The sequence below is a fragment of the Panthera leo genome, chromosome F2, assembly GCF_018350215.1.
Source record: "Panthera leo isolate Ple1 chromosome F2, P.leo_Ple1_pat1.1, whole genome shotgun sequence".
NCBI lineage: Eukaryota > Metazoa > Chordata > Mammalia > Carnivora > Felidae > Panthera > Panthera leo.
Window position 1 is genome coordinate 7,200,019 of NC_056695.1, and position 22,165 is coordinate 7,222,183.

General features: G+C 40.7%; 1 protein-coding gene and 1 non-coding gene across 2 annotated transcripts; one reads left to right on the plus strand and one right to left on the minus strand.

Moving 5' to 3' along the window:
- Positions 1–1,867: 1,867 nt before the first annotated feature.
- RP1 (RP1 axonemal microtubule associated) lies at positions 1,868–19,684 on the plus strand. The gene is given in 6 exon segments (XM_042923782.1): positions 1,868–1,931; positions 9,954–10,221; positions 10,224–10,588; positions 11,407–11,578; positions 14,042–19,637; positions 19,639–19,684. Coding segments are annotated over 5 exon segments (6,435 nt in total). The 5' UTR covers positions 1,868–1,931; positions 9,954–9,965.
- Positions 19,685–20,463: 779 nt separating this feature from the next.
- TRNAR-UCG lies at positions 20,464–20,548 on the minus strand. Its single transcript has one exon. It is a non-coding gene; the product is annotated as a tRNA-Arg (tRNA).
- Positions 20,549–22,165: the final 1,617 nt, after the last annotated feature.

The window sequence follows — 22,165 nt, forward strand, 5'->3', positions numbered from 1 at the left end:
TTGTGTTTGAGGGACGACAGGAGCCTAGGGTTCTGCTATGCCGTCATCTTAGCCCCGCCTTCCTATACCACATCCGTGTATACTGAAATCTTTGCTAGTTAATCTCTTTCTTCCAAGAAGCATTCCATACGACATCTTGTTTAGTAAAGCCTATCCGGGCCTAGTTTGTTTTCCCGTTAGGCGCTAAGCATCATGAGGACAGAAGCTGGGCCTGTCTTATCTATTGTTCCGTTGCAGGATCCAACACCAGAGATCAGGCTGTTTTGCTTAGTCTTGCGGGACTCTAGGTTGCAGACAGGCATGCTGAGGTGTGGGAAAAGCTCTGTAGGTGGGCCCAGCAATGCCCAGATTCAGCAAGGCTGGGTACAGGCGGTAAGCTGTGATGGGTATATGTCAGGGAAAATCAAGGGTACAGACCAAGAAATGGTCCTGTCCTATCAGATCATAGCAGGTTAGTGCTGCGCAGTGTGAGTGAGCCTCTATCATGCTGCTTGATAAGTCTTCCCATATACACAGTTGTTTTCTGAATATGCTAGCCTTTAATGCCTGCTTCCAAAAGGGGGGAAAGGGAAAAAGCGGGGGGGGGGGGGAATCACAGGTGCTGTCCCTTTAAATCCCGTTAGCTACTTCAGGCACTGGGAGTTGCAACCATTGCCACCCACCTCTGTATGTGCCCCCATGACCAGGAGCAGTAATTAGAAATTAGAACACAGAATGCCAGTATTTGGAGGACAAGGTCATTATTACTCACCCTGGCTCCCACAAGCTGCTTCAGGAATGCAGGCTCTTTTCCCCATAGTTGCCTGCCCCAGGGCTGGTGGAGGAGAGATAAGTGGCGACTACCATGCCAGTGGCTGAAATAGACCAAACTTGACCACAATTTTAGCAGCCAAGCCTTCTGGAAGCTGCGAGCATTCACATAGCCTCCCGAGTTCCAAAAGAGTTGCTTCAGAGTTTCTGCCAATGCAAGTGCTTTCCAGGTATTCCGAGCCCTAGCACTTTCTACCACACCATTTCCCCACCACCTACCCCTGTGTTTAACTTCAGTTCTTAACACGATATCCAAATCATCAGAGTAAATATTTTAGAGTAATCTTGGAAACTACTCCTCTTCTCAAAACCCTCCTTTGGTTTCTCATCTCGCTTCAAAGTCTTTACTAAAGGGCGCAGGGCCTTACGTAGCTTGGTGTCCTGCCACTCACTGTAGCCACCCTGACCTTTCTATCACCTCCCAAGTACCTCACATACTTCCCACACACTCTTGACTCAGGACCTTTGCACGTACACCCTCCGCTAGAAACGCTCATCTCTCGGATGCCTAATGCCCCTTCCCCTCACTGCTTCCAGGTATCTGCCCACACATCACCTTCTCACGGAGGCCTTCTCTGACCTCCAGCACTGCTACTTGGTTTCATGTTTCTTCATAGCACCTAGCATCGTGTAACATGCTGTCCACTTGTTTACGATTCGTTTCTGCTGGATAACATAAACTCCACGAAAGCAGAGATATTTTCTGTTGCATTCGTTGCTGTGTGTGCCTGGTGCACAACGTGTGCGTTAAATGTCTGTAGAATGCATGAATGAACAAATACACGAGGGAAGTTGTGTGACAAACCCCAAGTCTGCAGGGCAGTGCTGCTGTGGGCTGAATTATGCGCCTCCAAAATTTGTGTCTTGAAGCCCTAACCCTGCAACGTGATGCAATTTGGAGATGGGGCCCTTGGGAAGTAATCAGGTCATGAGGGTGGGACCCTCATAGGGATTAGTGCCCTTCTAAGAAAAGACACGGGAGAGCTCTCTCAGGTAAGCATGAACACTTGCACTCTCCCTGCCCTCTAGCTGTGTGAAGACACAGTAAGAAGCTGGCCGTCTGCAAACCAGGAACCAGACTGACTGGTACTTTGACCTTGGACTTCCCAGTTTCCAGAACGGTGAGAAATCAATGTCTGTTGTTCAAGCCACCCGGTTTGTAGTATCCTGTTACAGCAGCCTGAGAAGACAGGTTGCCTAAGACAGATGCCAGTGTCATAGTCCGGGAGACGTTTGATGTGAGGGATGGTTTCCAAGACAGAGACCTCTCAGGTTCGACATCCAGCAACGTAACTTCATCAGAATGGACCATACTCAGACTTCCATTTGGGTTGGATGGAAATGACAAAGGGCGTGTTCCATGCTAACTGTACAAAATGATGATGCATCCTGATTAAATCTGGTATCTGCCCTGGGTTCGTTGGGCCTGCCTGGAGAGGTAAATTCTAGCAGTTAAGATGAGGGAGGGTTCTTCAGACATCGATCTCTCTATAACCTACTGTATGAAACACAAGCAGAGGAGCATTCCTTTAGTAGACATTTATCGATTGTCTACCGTGTACAAGGCACTGAGTTATTTCTGGAAATTCTGAGGCGATAGATAAGTTGCACTTCTGGTGCTTAATGAGCTTACTAAGAAATCACCAGTTGTGGGGCAGTATGAAATGTGCAAGAGTGTGTATTTTTACAAATAAGAGATTACAGTGGAGGGTATCTATTTCAGCAGGGAATGTTCATGTAGTGGGAAGGCAAGGGGTTCATGAGAGGTTTCTGAGGTGAACTGAGTATTGGAGGAAGAGAGGCAAAGGTGGATGGTGATGGAGGGCAGGGAGTTTGGGCTACGAGAAGGCATTCCAGGTGAAAGAAACAGTAGGCCCAAAAGTTTGAGCCACATTTAAGAAGCATCAAGTAATTCAATCCAGAGTCAGACACGTGGGTTGAGATGAGACTGGAAAGGTAAGCTGGTCAGATCATAAATGGGGTGGCGGGGCAGGGTGTGGGGTGTTTGGGCAAAGGCTGCAAGGACCGTGAAGTGTTTAAAAAGATTAACATGGAAAAAATAATTTCCATTAATTATTAGGACATTTAGGCACTCTCTGCCAAACACATGTATTATCCTAGTTAATCCTCACGATGAGCCTATAAGGGATTTCCTCACATTTCATGGCCAGGAAACAGGCAGAGGAGAAACTAAGTCAATGGCCTGAGACCACAAAGCTAGGGGGAAGGAGGAGACAGGAGGTGAACTGAAGTCTGACTAACTTCAAAGCACGTATGCTCAACCACTGTGGACTGCAGTCCCTGGGATCTGGCTTCTCTGCCAGTGGTGACCACGTAGAATGGAACGGAGTCCACGTATGTCAGACAGGTCACCTCAGATGTCATGGCCACTGAAGCCATTAGCAGGGAAGAACCTTAAAGCGAGCTGTGTCATAGAGGCTTCTGGCATTTCTTAGACTCCTTATAATCATAGTGTGGTGGAATGCCAGCAGCCACCGGCATCAGCGGATCAGAAATGCAGACTCGCGGGTCCCACCCCAGACCTACTGAGTCAGACGCGACGGTTTAGCAACATCCCCAGGGGATTCATTTGCAACTTCAAGCTTGAGGAAGAATGATGTAGACTTTCCACACTGAGGTCTGCCAGAGACAAGTGCCATGGGAAAGAGCACGGTGGCACGATTGGGCAACAGGTGCACTTAGTCCCTCTTCCCAACTGGAGTCGTGGGAATGCGGCATGTGCCATGGGAGATGCTTAGAAAAGGAGAGCTCCTTTGTGCTGATGTATGAAATTCTACTTTTCCTAAAAGTGCCCGGAAGAAGTTCTTTAGTTGACATTTTTTCATTGTTCATTAGAACCGATGGATGTGAATTGTTTATCAGATGTGGGTTATAGGATTCAAAATAATGTCAACAGAAATGCCTCATTAGTCTAACTATTTCAGGGCTGGTTATATCTAACTCTAAACTTTGTAAATGTGCACTTCAGTTTGGAGCTAGTAATGATGCCATCCATGCCTATTTCTACCCTGTAAACATAAATTTCTTTATTGAGTCAATAGGCATGTCTTTGTGTGAATAGTGATGATTATAAATGGACGTTTGTATCAAAGTCAGACATTATCGTTTCTCGTATCTACCCCTCCCTCCCAACTTCTTTCCTTCCCTCCCTCTATCTTTCCTTCCTGCACTTGGTGACTCTTTCTCCTCCCTCCCTTACTCTTTTTTACTTTTTAATAGCTGACTTCTTATGAAGTCAGTATTTACCAGGCAGAGCGTGCCATTTCATAATCTTTTTCCTTTTGTGATCTGTTTGGAGACAACATTCGAGAGCACATGTTTGAACCTGATCCTTTTTTCCTGGAGGACTGCTTACCTTGTTTTTGTGGTTCAGAGCAGAGGCAGGAAGCTTGGAAAGAAATCTGATTAGGTGAGGTATCTTCAAATCAGATTAGACTACAGGTAGCCATTAGAGGCAGCAGGTGCATCTGGGGACCTCGTGTGTGACAAAGTCTTGCAACTTGCTCAAATCCCATCATGATTAAGCAAAGCAGAAGAGTGCTGTGTATGCAGAAGCATAAAATCACTTTGAGTGGTGCCTCTCTTATTTGTCTTGTGTTAGGCTGAGTAGCCAAATTGTTCACACAGCCATTTTCATTAGAACTACATTGATGCAGTGATAAACAGGAATGCTTAAATGACTACCATGAACAAACACTGACTTGGAATACTTATCAAAGAATGATAAAATGTCAAACGACTTCATTTTTAGCAGCATAACAGCCTTTTCTCTTTAACATAAATAAATGGGAACTTAAGGCTGTCTGAGACAGAAAAGCTTATGAATTGGCGATCTTCTCCTGAGAATGAGACTGGGTAAGCAAGACACTGCCAGAAAAACTCTTAATTAGGAAGGCTTCAGAGCTGTGCCGCACACCAGGAACTAGTTTGTTTCTGGCTGTGGTCCCCTTAAGGTAAATTCTGTCTGGTGATTAGCATCACCTTGGATTAAATTAATTGGCTGTATTCAATCCCTGAGTGGATACACTAAAAATAAATCCAAAGACATTAGTTTCCTTGCACGAAATGAGCAGGTTACCTATCCGGTAACCTTACATGAATTATACAAACAACTTAAGACATTTTTTTCTTTAAAAGGGAAGCTTCAAGTTCTGGTAAGTACAAAACTATTTGCGTCTTTATTTTGAAAACAATCTGTGTTTAGCTAGTTGTATTTTATTTTCCATCTTATATCTAGATTACATATGTGTTCCATTTTTAACCGTTAGAAAAAAGGAATCAATCTTGCTAATGATCATTACTTTTTATCCAAACATGCCAGAAACCTTCACAATATGCCAATACTGAAGTAGGAGAGAACTTCAGTATCAGGAAATCAAGAAAGTCTAGTATATTCAAATGGGGGTAGAGTTTTATTCTTTGTTTTTTCTGATTACAAAGGCACCATTTACTCATTGGAGGAATCTGTGCAATCCATTAAAGAAGGAAGTTACTTTTAATTCACCAATGCTTATGATCACCATAGGGGATAATTGGTGTATTTCCTTTTTGAACTCCCACCCCCAACCCCACCTCACAGAATTATAATCTGTGTAATGAACTAATTTTTCATGTAATGTCAAATCTCTGAATTGCCACAGAACTGACCGTATGACTATACTAATATTCTTATTTTGTTGTCTACTTCCTTCTTTCTGAATTGCCTGAATTCCTAGTGTGTTGTATATTAAATTTAAGATATAATTAGTGAAATGACACACGTACAGCTTATAGGTGTCTAATTTGCTTTATCAAGTGAATGGTGGTGGGGGCAGGCACAGCCCTCTTGGTAGAGCAACTATTTAGCTCTGGGCAGTACAGATATTGAGAGCAACGACGGCACAGGGAGGCATAACCATGGGTGAGCCCAGTGAACCAAAAGGTATTGAAAACATCTGCTTGATCTTTAAAAGCAATACAAGTATTCACGATCATTCCACAGTCTGACTTTTGGCAACGAAGAGAACACAGAGCGGAGGGGAAGATATTAGCAGCAGGCTGTCGAGCCACTGGAAGCCCATTGCACTATAACGTGGACTGCAGGGAGGAGATTTTGTTAGCCAGGTCCTCTAGGAAAGTAGGAATCTATTTTCCTCTTGGTACATCTTTGCACTGGCCTAACCTGCTGGGAGAAGAATCAGACCACTTCAGGCTACTTTGATTCCACATATCCCCTAAGTATATTACTGCCTTATCCCAACTTCAGTGGGTGTAGAATAAACCTTACCATTTAACAAGTATAGAAAGGAATATTTTAAAATTTTCATTCACATTCTGATTGGTTTTTAAGGCTGATTAAGAAAGGTGCACATTTGGGACACCTAGGTGGCTCAGTCAGTTGAGCATCCAACATCGGCCCAGGGTTGTGATCTCCCGGTTCACGGGTTTGAGCCCCGCTCAAAGCCTGGAGCCTGCTTCGGATTCTGTGTCGCCCTCTCTCTCTGTCCTTCCACAACTTGTGCTCTCTCTCTCTCTCAAAAATAAATAAACATTAAAAAGATTTTTTTTTTTTTTTTTTTTTTAAAAAAGGTGCACCCGTGTCTTTGGCGGAAGCTGCACTGATCCCTGCCATCTTCCTGTAGGGCACCTCCACCACTGTGCCTCTGGCATCTCAGCTTCACACAGGCTCTCCTGTGGAAGCTGCCATTCCTTCCCACCCTCAGTGCCACTCCCACAGGCTGGGCTACCAATCTCTTCTTCATATTCTCATGACGCCCTGCTCCTCCTTTATTGTGCTAGTCATTTCTCTGTGAATTTCCCAGGGAAATTGTAGAAGATACATAGGATTATGTCAAGGCAGAGGCTGAAACATTTCCTCTGGAAGGAATCTGGCTTGTACTTTCTTCCCCAATAATGATAATGCTGTCCACAGATCCTTTAATTCAATGATAACACTGAATCTTTTTTTTTTAAATTTTTTTAAATGTTTTTATTTATTTTTGAGACAGAGAGAGACAGAGCATGAGCAGGGGAGGGGCAGAGAGAGAGGGAGACACAGAATCTGAAACAGGCTCCAGGCCCCGAACTGTCAGCAGAGAGCCCGACGCGGGGCTCGAACTCATGGACTGTAGATCATGACCTGAGCCGAAGTCGGAAGCCCAACCGACCGAGCCACCCAGGTGCCCCATATAACACTGAATCTTTATCATGTTCTGTATTACACACACAATGCCCACCTTACTGTAGACTCTTAAACCTCACCTGCATGTATACAAAATCTCACCATTACAAAACTTCCCCGCTGACTTCTAGGCATCCCGAGAGATCCTCTTACATGCAATGAGGACCATCTGGATTTATATTTTATTTGTTTTTTCTACAGTCTCCTCCTCAAGAAGCCTGGCAGCCGTCCTGCTACAGGTTCTTTTTCTACAAGTGCTCATTCACTCCTGGGCATATGGCATTTTCACAGGACATGGTACCCTCAGCTTCTTCCCTTCATGCATCAGGTTTATAACCAGTGCTCAGGGTTGGGCAGCAGTAGGGTAGCACAGTGGGGGCCACCTTTTCCCTCCAACTGTCCTCATGTTCTATGTTCTCCTTCCTGGTGGCAGCACAAAATCTCCGTTCTTTTATTTCAGCCACAAAACAAAACAAAACAGAAGGAAACAAAAACCAAAGCCACCCCCAAAACAACCCCCTTAGCCTATCAGCTTACATAACGGTGTCCTAACTTGATTATCAGGTCAACAGCTCTCCAAGTAGTGCAAACCAGGCAGAAGACTATTGCAATTAAAAGTCTCACTATGGGGCGCCTGGGTGGCTCCATCGGTTAAGTGTCTGAGACTTCAGCTCAGGTCATGATCTCGAGGTTCTTGAGTTCGAGCCCCGCATCGGGCTCTGTGCTGACAGCTCAGAGCCTGGAGCCTGCTTCAGATTCTGTGTCTCCCTCTCTCTCTGCCCCTCCCTCACTCACACTCTGTCTCTCTCAAAAATAAATAAACGTTAAATTAAAAAAAATCTCACTATACACTTATAAATACAATTTTCCAAAATTAAGTGGAAAATGTGTTTCAAACACTATTTTTTTTTTAAATTTTTTTTAACGTTTATTTATTTTTGAGACAGAGAGAGACAGAGCATGAATGGGGAGGGGCAGAGAGAGAGGGAGACACAGAACCGGAAGCAGGCTCCAGGCTCTGAGCCATCAGCCCAGAGCCCGATGCGGGGCTCGAACTCACAGACCGCAAGATCGTGACCTGAGCTGAAGTCGGCGCTTAACCGACTGAGCCACCCAGGCGCCCCTCAAACACTATTAATGTAAACTATTTTAAAATGAGTATGTAAGTACACCAACCTAAAAAGTTACTGGAGGCAGAATTCTGAAGTCTTTTATATAAATACGGTAAGAATTTATCTCTGATAGTTAGTGAGGGCATGGAGATTAAGTAGCACCCCAAGGTCAGTGCACAGCTTATCAGCTGAGGATAAGAAGAGGTGCAGTTTTGCTGACTCCATCGCAAAGGTGGATTCTCCAGCTCTGGGAGCACATGCCTGCCACATCCTTCATTGTCTTAAGTACTATAATTACTGTAAACTGCTTAGGGAGGGAGTAGGGGGCACATATGTAACTTCCAGGCTGATCTCGGAGTTTATTTTCCTAAATAACATATCAATAAAATTTGTAAGTCGTCCTGGGGATATGTGAAGAATCAGACAACAGTTTGCAAACATTTAAGTAGGTGATTTGGGTCAAATTTATAGCTGATTTATAATGACAAACATGCCTTTTTCATCTCTGTAATACTGACCACTTATATTTAGTTTGTTCAATTTGTCTTTACGGCTGCAGGCCTGTCAAAAGATACTAATAATTACATTGATTTAAAACAACAGAAAAGAGGGGCGCCTGGGTGGCTCAGTCGGTTAAGCGTCTGACTTTGGCTCAGGTCACGATCTCACAGTTCGTGAGTTCGAGCCCCGCGTCGGGCATCTGTGCTGACAGCTCAGAGCCTGGAGCCTGCCTCAGATTCTGTGTCTCCCCTTCTCCCTGCCCCTACCCCAACTCATGCTCTGTCTCTCTCTGTCTCAGAAATAAATAAACACTAAAACAACAGAAAACAGTCACACAAACAGTGTGACAAATGAGAAATGAACCCAGAAACAGATACACCCTTCCCTGAGCTGCTCAACTGTCAGTCAGACTCTGGCTTCACTTGGAAAGTAGAGACAAAAACATCAGTGACTGGCTGAAAAGGGCTTTTAAATTCCCTCCTAAAGTTTTAATTTTAGAACCACTGATGGGAGCAGTCCCTAGATCGCATCATTTTTAGCAACTCATAGCAAAGCTGCCCTGTAGTAAGAAATGTTTGTTTAGTGCAGAGTTTCCAAAAGTAGATTAATGGTGTGTTACATATTTTCCCTGCATTTTTTATATCTGTAATGGAAACATTTTACATTATCTTAAAATGGCCCCCATTTAAGGATTCACATGATTCATTTCTTCTAGAATTTAATGTCAAGAAACATTTTCCTCTAGGTGAACTCATCTGGTTGTATGCAATAATTTGAGCTTGATAAACTTTTCCTGTCTCCCCCTTTTTCCTGGCAGTCAAGGAAAAAACCCCCCAAATACATCGATCTATCGTATAACAAATACATATGTGTGTATGTATGTATGTGTGTGTGTGTGTGTGTGTGTGTAGACACACACACACACACACACACACACACACACTGGAAATGGCATGGCATATATATTTTATAAACGGCTTCTTCACTTAGTAATAAATTATGATCATTTTTTATGCCAATAAACATAAAGTCATTTTTAATGGTTGTACAGCTGTCCATTGCATGGCTGTATATATAATTTATTTAACGACACCCCTATTGGTGTCTTTAGATTGTTTTCATCTTTAAATTACACATATCCTTATTTAAGTGTTTTACTTGTGTCTTTTTATTGTAAGCCCCTTACAAGTTATCATTCAAAATAGGCAGGAATAATGAATGAATACATGGATTCTTGAAATCCTAGGAACAGCCTAGATACCTACAACTATAATTAGATTACATTTGAATTATCATGTATTGTTTATGGTCTTGTCACTGTCGAGATGAATAATTGTTTCCCTTTCGAGGTCTCGGCCAAAATGAGCGAAACTTCGTCCACTAGTTTTTCCGTGATTCATCCAACCTCTTCTGAAGGTCAAGGTCCTTCTCCTCGCCATTTGAGCGTCATGCATCCTGTTGTGGCCAAAAAGATCAGCTTCTACAAAAGCGGAGACCCGCAATTCGGTGGGGTCAGGGTGGTGGTCAACCCTCGTTCCTTTAAGACATTTGATGCTTTGCTGGATAACCTGTCAAGGAAGGTGCCCTTACCTTTCGGGGTGAGGAACATCAGCACCCCTCGGGAAGGCACAGCATCACACGCCTGGAGGAGCTGGAGGACGGCGAATCGTACCTGTGCTCCCACCGGAGGAAGGTGCAGCCGGTGGACCTCGACAAGGCCCGCCGGCGCCCGCGACCCTGGTACAGCAGCCGGGCCATCAGCACGCACGCGCACAGCTCCCCACCCACGGCGCCCGCCGCCGCCGCTCCCGGCATGCTACGCGCGCCGCGGAGGCTCGTGGTCTTTAAAAATGGCGACCCGAAGACGAGGCGCACGGTCGTTCTGAACCGAAGGGTTACCCAGAGCTTCCAGGCCTTCCTGCAGCACTTGATGGAGGTCATGCGGTTCCCGGTGACCAAGCTGTACGCCACGGACGGAAGGAAGGTGAGTGTTCAGGTGCTTCTCACGTCTGAGCTCCCGCCGTGTGGGACGTGGAAGGAGGCCCTGGAGAAGGAAGGCTTCTTGTGCCTGTGTGTGTATTCCCATCCTCGCGGGGTGGCGGGGGCTCACCTGGGTGGGTGGCCCCGTCGTTCTCTGGTCGGAAGCCGAATCGCTGCATTTCAGATTGGAATCTGAAATCGCTGCATTTCACCTGCAGCTGACAGCATGTTCCCCAGGCCCTTTTCTCAGCTGGCTCAAGGAAGACCTTTGGCGACAGCTGGATATTTTGGTGGGGAATGCAGAGGCAGTACTGCATACCTTTGAAAGGTTTCTTTGGTGGGGCGCCTGGGTGGCTCAGTGGGTTAAGCTTCTGACTCTTGGTTTCAACTCAGGTCGCGATCTCACGGTTTTGTGAGTGAGCCCCACACCAGGCTGTGTACTGCAGGGTGGAGCCTGCTTGGGGTTCTCTTTCTCTCCTTACCTCTCTCAGCCCCTCCTCTGCTCTCTCTCTCAAGGTAAATAAATAAACTTAAAAAATAAAAAAAAATTAAAATAAATAAAGTCTTTAGTTATAGCAGAAGACCAGAAGACCGATATCTTCAGCTAGTATGCTGGCTCAATAGGATGTTGATTTAAACCACCTTCACCTTGATACTTGGTAACTTTGTATACAGTATTGATGCCTAAGGAATGCTTGGTGATTATCTCTTTCAAGCCCTAAAGGCTGTTGAATTGATCCTTTCTGCTAGAAAATGACCATATGAAAAGAACAGAATTTCATGTTGCTCATGTAAGGACCTTAACTCTTTGGTTTCTTCTAGGTTCCCAGTCTCCAGGCTGTGATCCTGAGCTCTGGAGCTGTGGTGGCAGCAGGAAGGGAGCCGTTTAAACCTGGAAATTATGACATCCAGAAGTATTTGCTTTCTTCAAGATTACCAGGGGCCTCTCATCATGTGTATACCAAGGGAACTGCTAGGTCAGAAAGAAGAAAGAGTAAGTCACTTAAATATGTAGCCCTTATTTTTAGCCCTGAAGTGTGTGTGTGTGTATATGTGTGTGTGTGTGTGTGTGTGTGTGTGTGTGTGTGTGTGTTTTAGCCACAATATTAAAAAAAATCCATGCTTAAGTGGCCAATTTCCTTCATCACATGAGAGAAAATGAGGGGCTCAAAAACATTCTAAACTGGAATTGGTCATATGAATAGTTGGAAAGAGTCATAGAGATTGTATGATTCTTTTTTAGATTTTCCCAAATTGATCAATGATATATTTGTTTAAATTAATGAGGTATGCTTTATTTGGTGGGGGGGGGGGCATTTGATACCTAGATAAAGAATAAAAATGGCAGCCTTTCTTGATTTGGAGAGGAATTCTATGGAATTTGTAGAAGTGACATCTCTGGTTGTTGTAGAGATTTTTGCAAATAATACTATGTGGCATCATAGCTGAGCTCAGCAGGTTAGTTGAGTGTATTTTCAAAAGTCTCTAACTACATATGAAGTCTACTTTCTGAAGTTATTACAGTAAAAATTACAGGCCTCAGATCCATTTTTTATTTATTAAAAAAATTTCACATAGTCAATTCATGCTGGTTAATAATAATCCAGGTTGACAATTCCTTAGGAAATGCTACACAATATCGCATTATCCTTTGGGTAGGGGAGAGGAGGGTTTATTGATACCCGAGTGTGGGATGGGCTATAAATTCTCTATGAAGGTGTGGCTAATTGTATTATTCATTGTGCTCAATATTTTAATCTCATTATTCATTGTGCACAGTTTTTTTTTAGCTCTTTTGCTAAGGAACTGAGTGCCATTTATACTTAAATTTTGGGTTTTATGTAGGCACTGAATAATACACTCTTTAAGTAGTATTAATCCCTCTACTTATTGCTAACATGGGTGAAACTCATCTATTAGGGATAAACTCAATAGATATCTATTAATGTTTCTATTTTGTAGGCATTAGCTGCCAGTTGTCTGTTAAGCATATGGTAGTACTATTTCACTGTGCTCATTTTACTAAAATGATTTTATTATTTTGTGTTTGATATGGGTTGCTGAATATGATTTTTGATGGTGTTAGGGAATCTAAGGGTTTTGTTAAATTTTATTTTAAAAAGTTGTAAGTGAAACATTTTTATTTGCAAGTTTGGTAAATGTATACCAAAAATAGGAGAACATATTTTAGGTTTATACTCTGAAATGTTAAAGATATTTAATTGATGCCAAGAATATGCAAATGTATGCAACCTGCTTATAAGAATTTGATTGAGTTTAAGAAGCATGAGTACCAAAGTTGTCTTTGGGATGCACATTAAAAATATAACCAGATATCTGGATCTTTGTCTATTTCTATTCTCTTTTGTGCCCTATATCAAATCAATGCACTAGTTATACAAAGGGAATGCTAAATTAATAATTATTACTTGATTAGTCTTGACATTTATTTATTTGTTTATTTTTGAGAGACAGAGAGAGAGAGTCTGTATGTAAATGGGGAGGGGCAGAGAGAGAGGAGACAGAGAACTGTCAGCATAGAGCCCAAATGCAGGGCTCGAACTCATGAACTGTGAGAACCAAAAGTCAGGTGCCAAAGTCAGATGCTTGACTGACTGAACCACCTAGGTGCCCTGATTAATCCTGACTTTTAAATAAAGTCTAAAAATGTTTTAGCTTTCATAATGCTATAGTGCCTCTCTTGGAAATACAAAGACAGGAAAATAAATATTACTGTAACTTTTTACTTGCTTTGTTTGCATTGGTAAGCAGCACTTTGTTAGACTCCAATTTTAGTACTGGTAAACAAAACAGCAAAACAGAGTCCCACAAAAATCTTTTTTTTTTGTTAGAATATTTAGCAATTTCTACTTTCTACTTATTAAAATTGCCTAATTAAACTAATTAAAATTAAAATTCTGTGAATCTTGTTATTTTAGTAGGATTATAGATTCTCTTTTTAAAAATTTTTATTTAAAGTTTATTCATTTATTTTTGAGAGAGAGAAAGAGAGAGAGAGAGAGAGACAGAAAGCATACAAGTGGAGGATGGGCAGAGAGAGAAGAGAGAGAGAATCCCAAAAAGTCTCCACACTGCCAGCATGGAGCCCGATAGGGGGCTCGAACTCACAAACCATGAGACCATGACCTGAGCTGAACCAAGAGTTGGATGCCTAACTGACTGAGCCACCCAGACACCCCTAAAGGTTCTCGTTTTAAAAGTAGCTTCTAGAGATGCACCAGATATTACAGTGACTTCGAATTCAAATAACAAATGAATACATAGAAGTGAGAAATCTGCTAATAATATCTTACTATAAAATTTAGAAAATGTGGTATTTTTTATACTAATTATTTTTTTCTTTTCTTTCTTTGCTGCCTCTTCTATTGGATATTTATAACTTCTCTATCTTCTACACTTTGATGTGGGGCATTTTTTACTCTCAAAATCTTGAAAGTGAGCACACATGTGCCTTCAAGCCCAAAGTCCCAGATTTATTCTGTTTCTTCCAACAAAATGCATAATAGTGATTGCTACTCAGACCATTCTTTTGCTTCTGAAAATTACTTGGCCTTAGAAAAAAAAGATTCTCAGAATTTATTGATATATCCTTCTGAAGATGATATTGAGAAATCAATTGTTTTTAATCAAGATGGCACCATGATAGTTGAGATGAAAGTTCGATTTAAGATAAAAGAGGAGGAAACCATAAAATGGACCACTGTCAGTAGAGCTGGTCTTTCTAATAATGATGAAAAGAGTGAAGTAGGCAGTTTTCCAGGAAGAACAGATGATTGTTCCTCTGGTTTAAAGATTGCAGCATGCTCATTGTCTGCAGATGTCTCATCTCTGAGGAAAGGCCATGATCAAGAGGGCAGTTTGGCTGGGGAGATAAACACTCAAACGACAGCTCGAGAGGCTGAAACTTGCACATCTGCTAGTTGGGAGAATGCTGCTGTGGACACAGACACCATCCACGAAACTCAGGATCAAGCGAAGCGTCATTTTTATCGGCCACCTACACCTGGGCCAAGGAGGGTGAGACAAAAGAAATCTGTGAAGGGGCGTGTGACCTTGGTGTCTGAAACTGAAGTTCAAGAGGAAATGATTGGACAGTTTTCCTATAGTGAAGAAAGGGAAGACGGGGAAAACAAATCTGAATATCACATGTTTACACATTCCTGCAGTAAAATGTCATCAGTATCTAACAAACCAGTGGTTGTTCATATAGATAACAATGAGAAGATAGAGGCATCTTTAGAAAGGAAAAAGGAAAGCAGACTGCTCAAGTCAGGTGCAGTACATGCCGATGTTGTAGAAATTACAAGTGAAAAGGTGTTAGAGATGTGTCATGGTAATGGCTTGCCACAGGCTGCATCGGAACATTCAGTTGTGGAGGAAGGTATAGTTAATAGTGTAACATCAGACAACAAAACTAGTATCAAAAACTTAAGACCTTATGGTAACACCAGTGATAGATTCAGTCCTGTTTTAGCAGATACAACTCATTCTTTAAGTAATGACTCTGGAACTGACATAACTATTTTTGAGACCCCAGCTTCAGTAGGGTCCTCCACTGTCACCACAAGAATTGACAGACTAATTAATGAATGTGCTCAGCGTGATTTAACAAAATTTCCAGCAAATGAAAAGCAGATTTCATCATCTGCCAGCAAAAAGAAGATGAAATGTCAGCAACAAGTGATAAACTCCAGGCATCAGGATGGGAAGGTTGCAACCAAAGCAATTCTTAGTAAGAGTAAGAGAATAAACAAAGGAGGTAGAATTGCACAGGAAATCAGATTAAAGGATTCACACAGTTCCCTTAAAAGAGGAATACTTTGTGAGGAAGATTTCCATGCAAGTGATATGGTAATAGAATCAAATTATTCTTGTTCCAAAAGTGATCTCAGTCCTGTGAATCCCAAGAATATCCACGTACAGAATCCTACGAAAGTTCAAGGACTTTTAGCCAAAAGAAAATCCAGACCACTAAATAAAGTAAGTTTAGGAAGACCTGCAAAAAATGAAATTGGTCAAGGAGATAAAGTATTTCCCTATAATGACTTCAGGTGTTGCAAAAATAGTTTTGGAGATCAAAATTTATTTCGTGTGTTTAACTTCCTTGAGCAAAACCCCAATGCTTTTTGTGGACCACAGGCTCAAGCAGAAGTAGCATCTTGGTATTTGAGAGGAATGACAAAGAGAAGTATAGTTTCAAAAGTTAATAATTCACACATAACTTTGAAAACTCAGAAAAAACAAAAAGGAGATAAGTTGAAATTAAGTACTACTATAAGTAAACAACATGTTACAACCAGGGCAAATTCCTTAGCTTCTTTGAAAAAAGCTGTTTCTCCTGAGGATATTAGCCATCATTCAGTTCAAAATTATATACAGAGATGGTTGCAGAACATAAATCCACATCCAACCTTGCAACCTAGAAAATTAACTCCAGTGTGCAAAAAGGAAAGGAGTGTGGTAAGTTGTAACAACAGTAGTTTTGCAGAAACGAATTCCCACTCAAGTTCTGGAAAAGGAAATAATTCTGTTAGGGAAAGTAATAAACACATAAGTAAAAATGCTGGTTTGGCAGGAAATAATCTAGGTAAAAAAATAGGTAAATCTTTTGACAAAGATACCAGTGAAGAACTTACTGAAGATCTCTGTGACAGCCAGGTTGAATCTCTGAATGATGCTTACTTACTTTCCTTGAATGAAAATTGTGCTATGTCACAGGCAGCTATTGATGATCATAATACTAAAATCCAGGTATGTACTAAAAACTTAGGACCAGAGGTAAGCCTTGTTTACCAAGAAATAAACCTAGCTACAAAAAGACACAGTGTGGAGGCTGCTATTCAAGTAGATCTTGTAGAAGACACTTCCAAAGACCTCTTACCAGTCCTGTTCCTTCGCCAACTGCAAGCTTTACTTCCTAAGACTCAGAATGGAGTTATTCAAATGCCAGGTTCACTTACAGATACTCCCTCTCCTTCCCCAATATCTAAGTCATATACCAATGTCCTTCTAGCTTGGCTTCTGGTGCTAACCTTAAAGGGAAGTATAAATAGCTTCTGCCAAAGTGATACTCACAAGACTACCACCAGAACTTCAGAAATACTTGCATTATTAGAAGTCCTAAAGCATACTGCCATCACAGAGGAAGCTGATGACTTGGAGGCTGCTGTTGCCAGTTTAGCGGAGGCCACCACAAATCACCTTGGACTTGCTGAGAAAGAACAAGATACGGTTCCAATAGGACTTCCTGCAAATTGTTCCACACCCAACATTCAGAGAGTTTCCGAGTGCACTGAGAATGAAAAAACACAGAAACTCTCTATAGATGGAGGCTACTCTGCCAGTGAGGACCATGCCTCTGAAGTCTGTGTTTCAGAGGTGACTTACTCTACGTGTGAGATGTGCACTGGGAATAAGTCTTATCCTCCAAAAGAGGCTTGTAACCTCAGTGACGTTTTTTCACCTATTGATGGCCATACCGTAGATCAGACCTCCGTGAATAAGGCTTGTCTCCTAGGAAAGGTCTGTTCACTTACTCATGCTCTGTCTTCTGATAAGGCTTGTGCTTATGAGGAAAACTGTGTTTATGAAGCAGCTTGCCCAATTGATGAGGCCTACATTCCCCAAAAAGACAATACCAATGACTTTTTAAATTCCAAAGAAAACACATGTACTGATAATTTGGAATTGACTGAAGAATTAGAAAGAGTCGATGAAGTTCAGAAAGACCTAACTATTTTGGCAGACCCTGGGTGTAAACATGGCTTTAATACATTGGTGTCACACCAAAATATCAGCAATTTAAGCCACTGTGGCTTTCCCCTAAATGAAACCAAACCAGAATTTGATGAGGAACATAGCTCTCTGGCTGAATTTAAAAATTATTTATTGAAGAAATTTCAGGGTCGAAATGCATATGCATCCTCTGATAAGGAAGACTCAAAGACGTCTGAAGAACCAGGCTCAATAACCAATAGCTTGACATCCAGTGAAAGAAGCATTTCAGAATTGGAATCTTTTGAAGAATTAGAAAACCAAGACACTGATATCTTTAACACAAAGATACATGCAGAAGAACAGGCCACTGAAGAATTGATCCAAAAAGAATTCGAGGCTAGTAAAAATTTGGAATTGGTGGAAGTCTCTAGCAGGAACATTACAGAAGAAGAAAAAAGAAGTGGTGTAATTGGTGAGACAGTCAGTAGGAGGCTGGAAACACCACCATCTTTAGTTTTTTGCTATGATTCTAAGCAAAATAGTGAAAAGGAACTCAATGAAGGGGAAACGAAAATGAGAGTAAAAATGATGGTGAGAAGCATGGAAATTGGAAGTTATTCAGAGTCCTCTCTTGATTTTAAAAATTGTTTCACAAGACCAGTGACTTCTGATTGGTCAGACTTTAGACAGGACAGTGAGAATGAGCAGCCATCCAGTCATGGCCCCAATGGCAGTTGTGAGGAGATTGCCCAAGAGAAAGAATACAATAAAGGGTTTGTTAAAAGAACAATTGAAAAACTTTATGCTAAAGGGGAGATTATTAAACCATCTTTTTTTCCTGGGTCTACACACAGATCTCAGGTTTGTCCTTATAATTCTATGGAATTTCAGTGTGCTAGGAAAGTAGGTCTTTATGATTCTGAAGGTCAGTCATTTGGGTCTTCTGAACAGGTATCTAGCATTTCATCTGTGTTGCAGAAATTTCCAGAAGAAGGCCAACATAAATGTGACTTTAATGGTGTGAGGGCCAATTATCATGGGGGAGACATTGTAGGACGTGGTACAAAACAAAATGATCATCACAGACTTGTCAGAGATCTGGAGGAAGGAGTACTGATTGATAAAGGCAAGTGGCTTCTGAAAGAAAATCATTTGTTGAGAGTATCATCTCCTGAAAATTCTGGCTTATGTGGCAATGGAGACACCACATCAGTGGATACTCTACTTAATAACAGCACTGATGTACCATATTCACATTTTGGAAATTTGGCCCCAGGACCAAACATGGCTGAGCTATCCTCTTCAGAATTGGAGGAACTGACTCAACCCCTTGAACTGAAATGCAGTTATTTTAACATGCCTCATTGTAGTGACTCTGAGCCTTTTTGTGAGGATTTGCTAGATGTTCAAAATAGAACTTGTGCCAAGGAGAGAAAGCCCAATGATCATGCAGAGGAGAAAGCTAATCATAAGTCAGAAAGAGTATGTACATCAGTCACTCAGGTCTTCACGTCAGCTGGTAGCAAAGTCCATCCTGTCTCTGATGATACTATTAAAAACCAACCATTGCCTGGTAATAATGTAATTCATGGTGCACTTCAGGAAGGGGACTCTCTGGATAAACTCTATGCTCTTTGTGGTCAGCATTGCCCAATACTAACTGTTACCATACAACCTATAAATGAAGAAGACCGAGGATTTGCATATTGCAAAGATTCTGATATTGAAAATTTCCTGGGTCTCCATTTGTGGATGAAAATACACCCATATTTGCTACAGTCGAACAAAACCGTGTTTAGAGATAAGAACGATAAAGCAAGTGGTAGAAAAGCGTTTATTGATAATGCCATTGATGATACCTTTAATCGGTTTTATTTTAATAATACATTTGACTTGATGGATAAAAGGAAATTAAGAAAATTAAAAAGAATTAGCTCCTTGGACTTAGAGGAAGAAAATAATTTAAAGAAATTTCAATTATATTTAAAGAAAACGTTTTGTGTGAACTTCTTGCACCCATCATTGTTGGTTGTAGATATTGTGAATTCAAATACACAGGACCCCAGCAGTCAGACGAATGAAATCTTTCAAGTTGTTGATGAGAATAACAACTTATTAAATAACAGATTCCAGAACTCAAGAACAAATCTCAACCAAGTAGTAAGAGAAAATATCAACTATCATTTCTTTGAAATGTGTGGTCAAGCCTGCCTATTTTACAAAGTTGAGACACCTTTAAGTATTAGCAACAGGAATACATTAGAAATATTTTATGTATTTGAGGATGAAGACCTTTTCATTTGGGAAGAGGAAAACCAATTTGACTGATCTTGAAAGCACTGATGAACAAGAAGATTTATAATTTTAATATCAGCGCCGCCTTTTTAAATCAGTGCATTTTCCCCTCATAATATGATGAAACACAAGGGATGGATATAGGCTAGATAACCTCTAAAAATTTCCCCCCTCTTTAAAATGAGCTACTCTAGAAAGCTTGCACTTGGATAATCTTGTTTGACTTTAAGTATTCCACTGTTCTTTATTTTTCCAAAAATAACAGACTCAGTTTTTATTGTTATTTTTGAATTTTCTGTGTGTGTTTTCCCTGAGTGTACATAATTTCCTATAACTGTGGGTTTTCTTCTAGGACATCACAAATGTCCTAAGGACAGGAATTATATCTTTTTTCTCTGTTTATATTGTCTGTTTTTTTTTTTGTAAAATGTATATTGGTGAATAAAATATATTGGTGAATAAATGGAATAGACTTAGCCTCAAATGTACTTCCTTTATTAATTTTAACTACTGATTTAATAAAGGTATGATTGTAAGGTTTATACAACATTCTTGTAAGTTTCTTGTGCCAATGTCTTGAATCTAATTTCCTGGGAACATCTACCTAATGAACTTGTGAGCATTTCACTGGGACAGAATTAATCGCTTGTTCTCATGATGAGAAAAAGATTCTTTACTACTATGCTTCTTCTCTATTACTTTGCCTAGAAATTATAATATATATATTTTTTAATGTTTTTATTTATTTTTGAGGCAGAGAGAGGCAGAGCATGAGCAGGGGAGGGGCAGAGAGAGAGGGAGACACAGAATCGGAAGCAGGCTCCAGGCTCTGAGCTGTCAGCACAGAGCCCGACATGGGGCTCGAACCCATGGACCGTGAGATCATGACCTGAGCCGAAGTCAGATGCTCAACCAACTGAGCCACCCAGGCGCCCTGAAATTATAATCTTTTATATATTAGTAAAATGTCAAGAAATCCAAGTAAATCAGAAAAAAAAAAAACAAGGAAAAACTTAAAGTATGCTCTGTGAAGAAAAATTAAAGGAGCTGGAATGATTTTAACTTGGAAAAGAAAAGAAAAAGGTGACTTTAAAATTCTCAGCATTGAAGAACTGCTGTGAAGAATTTGACATGTTTTTTTTTTTTTATGTTGAGCTGCATAAATAAGAAATTTAATTAGGATATGAATAAAAACATGTCTAGAAGGATAAATAAATTTGATTAGACTATAAATTGCTTGTTTTGAATACATGGGGTATTTTGCCTGGGATTTATCCAGGGAACCTTTTAAGTAAAATTCCTTACACCTAATGATTATATGATGGTATAGAAACAAGTCTTATAAATCATTGGAGTCTATGTTTCTTGTCTGAAACTGACTCAGAGTAGAACAATTAATGTTTTTTGGAGCCACATATGGAGGTGCTAAAATAAATTTGGCATTGAGTAATTAAAGGTAACTAATTACATAAAAAAATATCAGTTCAGCGTGAGTCATAAATCCATAAAAAATATGAGTTGCTATTTATTTCACCAGATAAAGACTGCCTCTACATAGAGTATGCTTTTTTTACATTAAGTGATAATGCTTTTCCCACTGAAAAGTGGAAGCTGTGGTGTTACGTTAGCTTCTGTAATGACCAATGAGAATTTTGTTGACATAAAAGGGCTGAAATTGTGGAGAAATAATAGGGGAGAAGAATTCATTTTGTGCGTACTTTATAGTAGTGTCTGAGGTAGTCTTACAGATTTATTAAATGTAATCCTTCCTCATAAAGACTGTGAGTTTGGCTTTGCTATTCCCTTTTTATAGGTGAGAGAATCTAGAGCAGGCAGGTAAAGTATTTTCATCCGTGGTGCACAGTGTCATGCCAGAATTTGAACCCAGACCTTTGTGCTTGAAAATCTGCTACTTTTACTACACCTTTGTTCTTTTTATATGAGGAAAGAGGGGTAAAATGTTTAAAAAATTATTTACTGCTCTCCCCAAAGAAGAGAGAGAAGGAAATTATTTTTCTTTTTAATTCGGAAAGAGAATGATATTTAGATGTATCAAGGAAATTGGGGAAATCGCAATAGCTGGGAACTTTTGGGAAAATACGGCATGTAGCATATGATTTTTAGCGGTTTTACTACATACGTTACGTTACTATAATGACACTACCGGCTGGGCCCAGATGATATTGGGAAAAAGAAGTTGAGAGTGACACACATGAATTGGTAATGCACGACTGGGTAATGTTCTTATTTAAGATAAATTGGTTGATATGCATTGATTCTGAGATTTGGAATCGCATCTTATATCATGTTTCTCTCCCAGTTCTAGCCTGTTGCGTGGAACGTGGTAAGCACCTAGTAAATGTGTGTTGGATGGTTACAAATGCTTTTTCTTTACCCCTTATCTTCAGATCCACACATGTAGGGAGATATGCAAAGAGGCTGAGGGATAGAACTGAGTTGCTTGTATTTTATGAAGCAATATTAAGTCATTCAAAAGGTCCGTGAAAGTGATTTTTTTCTTTTAACATTCAAATGATTAAACTTTTTT